We start from the raw sequence: 2,580 nt of genomic DNA on the forward strand, positions 1-2,580 counted from the left end.
CCCCCGCAATAAATATATTTTTTTTTATCGGCGCGCGGCATAGCCGCTTATATTTGTATCACTCCAGAGAGGTATTGTCTCTCTGGGGAAATAACCTGAATAATAAAAGTGAATTGTGTTATGATTTCAGCTTCTTACTGTTAATATTAATGAATTTATTGTAAGTTGAATCGATTTGTCACTATAATAAGTAACGCCTTCATAAATTATAATCTACATAAAATGATTAATGTAGCGCGTGTAAAAGACTTAGTGGTTATTTCGTGATACATACGTGTAATCGAATAGTAAAGCATGTTGTGTAGCAAAATACAAGATACTTTGCTTTCGTATTCTTTGTTTAGTTTGTTGTCTTGTATATACCACCTGTTCAGGATATACGGTATTTTTAGCGAGTGGGATTTATGCTCAAAGCATACAAAGTGCGCAGATCGAATTCAGTGCCTTAAATGCAATAAACGCGTTATATGAAATATGTACCTCATAACACTTGTAATATATGTAGGGAGATCATAATTATTATTTGTTACTTCATATACATATTTACCATTCTTATTCCTTAATAAAACTTTATAAACAAATTTTATAAATCATTATGTCATTATATGTCTTATTTATATGCATTATTTGTAAATTTTTCATAAACCATACATATCCCCCCCTCCCCCTATGAGTAGCCATATATCCCACCCCCATGGGATATATGGCAAAAATGCAAGGGTTTCAAAAAGTTTATTTTTTAATATGAAAAATAAATATTTCGGATTTCTAATATTTTTTTCATAGTAGTAGACAGTACAAAGTTTTTATCGATATAGTTCGTTTACTATAAACATAGTAAGTAATATTTAATAAATTGAGTTTTTAATAGGTGCGGCGTATATACCGGAGTTACCCTATATTAAATTCATGTTACGTTTATTTATTTGTTAAATAAATATAAAATGCATTTAACAATGATCCATACAATTTTAAACATTTAATAATAAATTTTATTAGGGAAACGGTTACACAAAGACTTTTTGTAAATATAGCTTATAAAAATTGCAAATAAATAAAGACACATATTCTTTAATTTTTATTAATATTTTTCGTAATAAAATTGTTTTACAGGTTTTTAGATTCTTCTTAGCATCAGATTATTAATATTTTTCTAAGCCTATGCATAAGCATCAATATTATTAAATTGCAATTTGTCAATCTAACAAATTGTGATATATTACTAATATTACTATTGTAGTTCCGTTAGGATTGCGTCTCAAGACTGGAAATTAAATTTGGCACGTAGTTTGCAGGATTGGATTTACGCATATAAAATTCCCACCGCATTATTTAAGCATTATTTAAGCACTATTCTACTTGACTATTTTGGTTATTTCAGGATCAAATCGCGATTTTTAAATGGAAACCCCAATTTTTTATTCGGGATATCGAAAGAGCGGGAAATTTCACATTCCAACACGTGGTCATGTTTGGTCCAAAATGTCCTCTAACAACATTACAAGGTCAAACGAATGGATCGGTGATTAAGACTATTGTATGCAGATGCGCAAAACATAATAGTTGCAAGGATTAAAGGGGGGCGTCGAATGATGACCTTGACCTTGATCTTGAGGTTAAATTTGAAGGTTATGTCAAGGTCGAAGTATTTTTTCTTGTCATCGAATGGAATGACGTATGACCTACTCGAATATGACGTTAAAAAACGGTAATCACTTTTGCATGAATTTTACGTTAAATACTGTAGGGTTTACGTTAGGTTTTGCGCTTAATGTATGTGTGTACGCTGCGCAGGATAGCGGCAGCGCAGCGTACTAGCGCGGCAAGAGGCAGCGCGGTAACGAGGACGGACTGCAACGTCTCTCTCGTTGCAACGTACATACGTTAAAAAATTCCAATAACCCAAATAGATCTTTTAGATGTTAATGACATCAACTAAAATCAGGACGACCCTCGGCTTCAGCTTTACCCGATGTACACTACGTGGAGGTAGCCGATAGGAGTTTCTACATTATGTGGCCCTGAAAAGGGCCGTTTGCATCCTTGTGTGTGTGTGTGTGTGTGTGTGTGTGTGTGTGCGCGCGCGTGCACGCGCGCGTGTGTATGTGTGAGGGTGTGCGTGTGTGAGTGTGTGTGTGGGTGTACGTGATTTCATCCGGCCGTTCAAGGCAAGATATTGATCAAGACGTGTCAAGTCTGCGTGATCTATTTTATGGGCTCAATTGATTGCCCATTGACCTCAAAACAAACCCTACAGTATTTAACGTAAAATTCATGCAAAAGTGACTACCATTTTTTAACGACATATTCGAATAGGTCGTACGTCATTCCATTTGATGACAAGAAAAAATACTTCGACCTTGACATAACCTTCAAATTTAACCTCAAGATCAAGGTCAAGGTCACCATTCGACGCCCCCCTTTGATCCTTGCAACTATTATGTTTTGCGCATCTGCATACAATAATCTTAATCACCGCTCCATTCGTTTGACCTTGTAATGTTGTTAGAGGAAATTTTGGATCAAACATGACCACGTGTTGGAATGTGAAATTTCCCGCTCTTTCAATATCCCGAATAA

The 2,580-nt window shown here is 34.8% G+C and overlaps 1 protein-coding gene across 1 annotated transcript in view; it reads left to right on the plus strand.

The window, feature by feature from the left end:
• Window positions 1-1,818, plus strand: part of LOC108768275 (uncharacterized) — a 14,392-nt gene extending 12,574 nt beyond the window's left edge. Inside the window, exon 2 of the mRNA XM_018518656.1 lies at window positions 1,748-1,818. Coding sequence (XP_018374158.1) covers window positions 1,748-1,818 — 71 coding nt within the window. The remainder of the gene's footprint in view (window positions 1-1,747) is intronic.
• The last annotated feature ends 762 nt before the right edge of the window (window positions 1,819-2,580 follow it).

Source organism: Trachymyrmex cornetzi, unplaced genomic scaffold (assembly GCF_001594075.2).
Source record: "Trachymyrmex cornetzi isolate Tcor2-1 unplaced genomic scaffold, Tcor1.1 scaffold776, whole genome shotgun sequence".
NCBI lineage: Eukaryota > Metazoa > Arthropoda > Insecta > Hymenoptera > Formicidae > Trachymyrmex > Trachymyrmex cornetzi.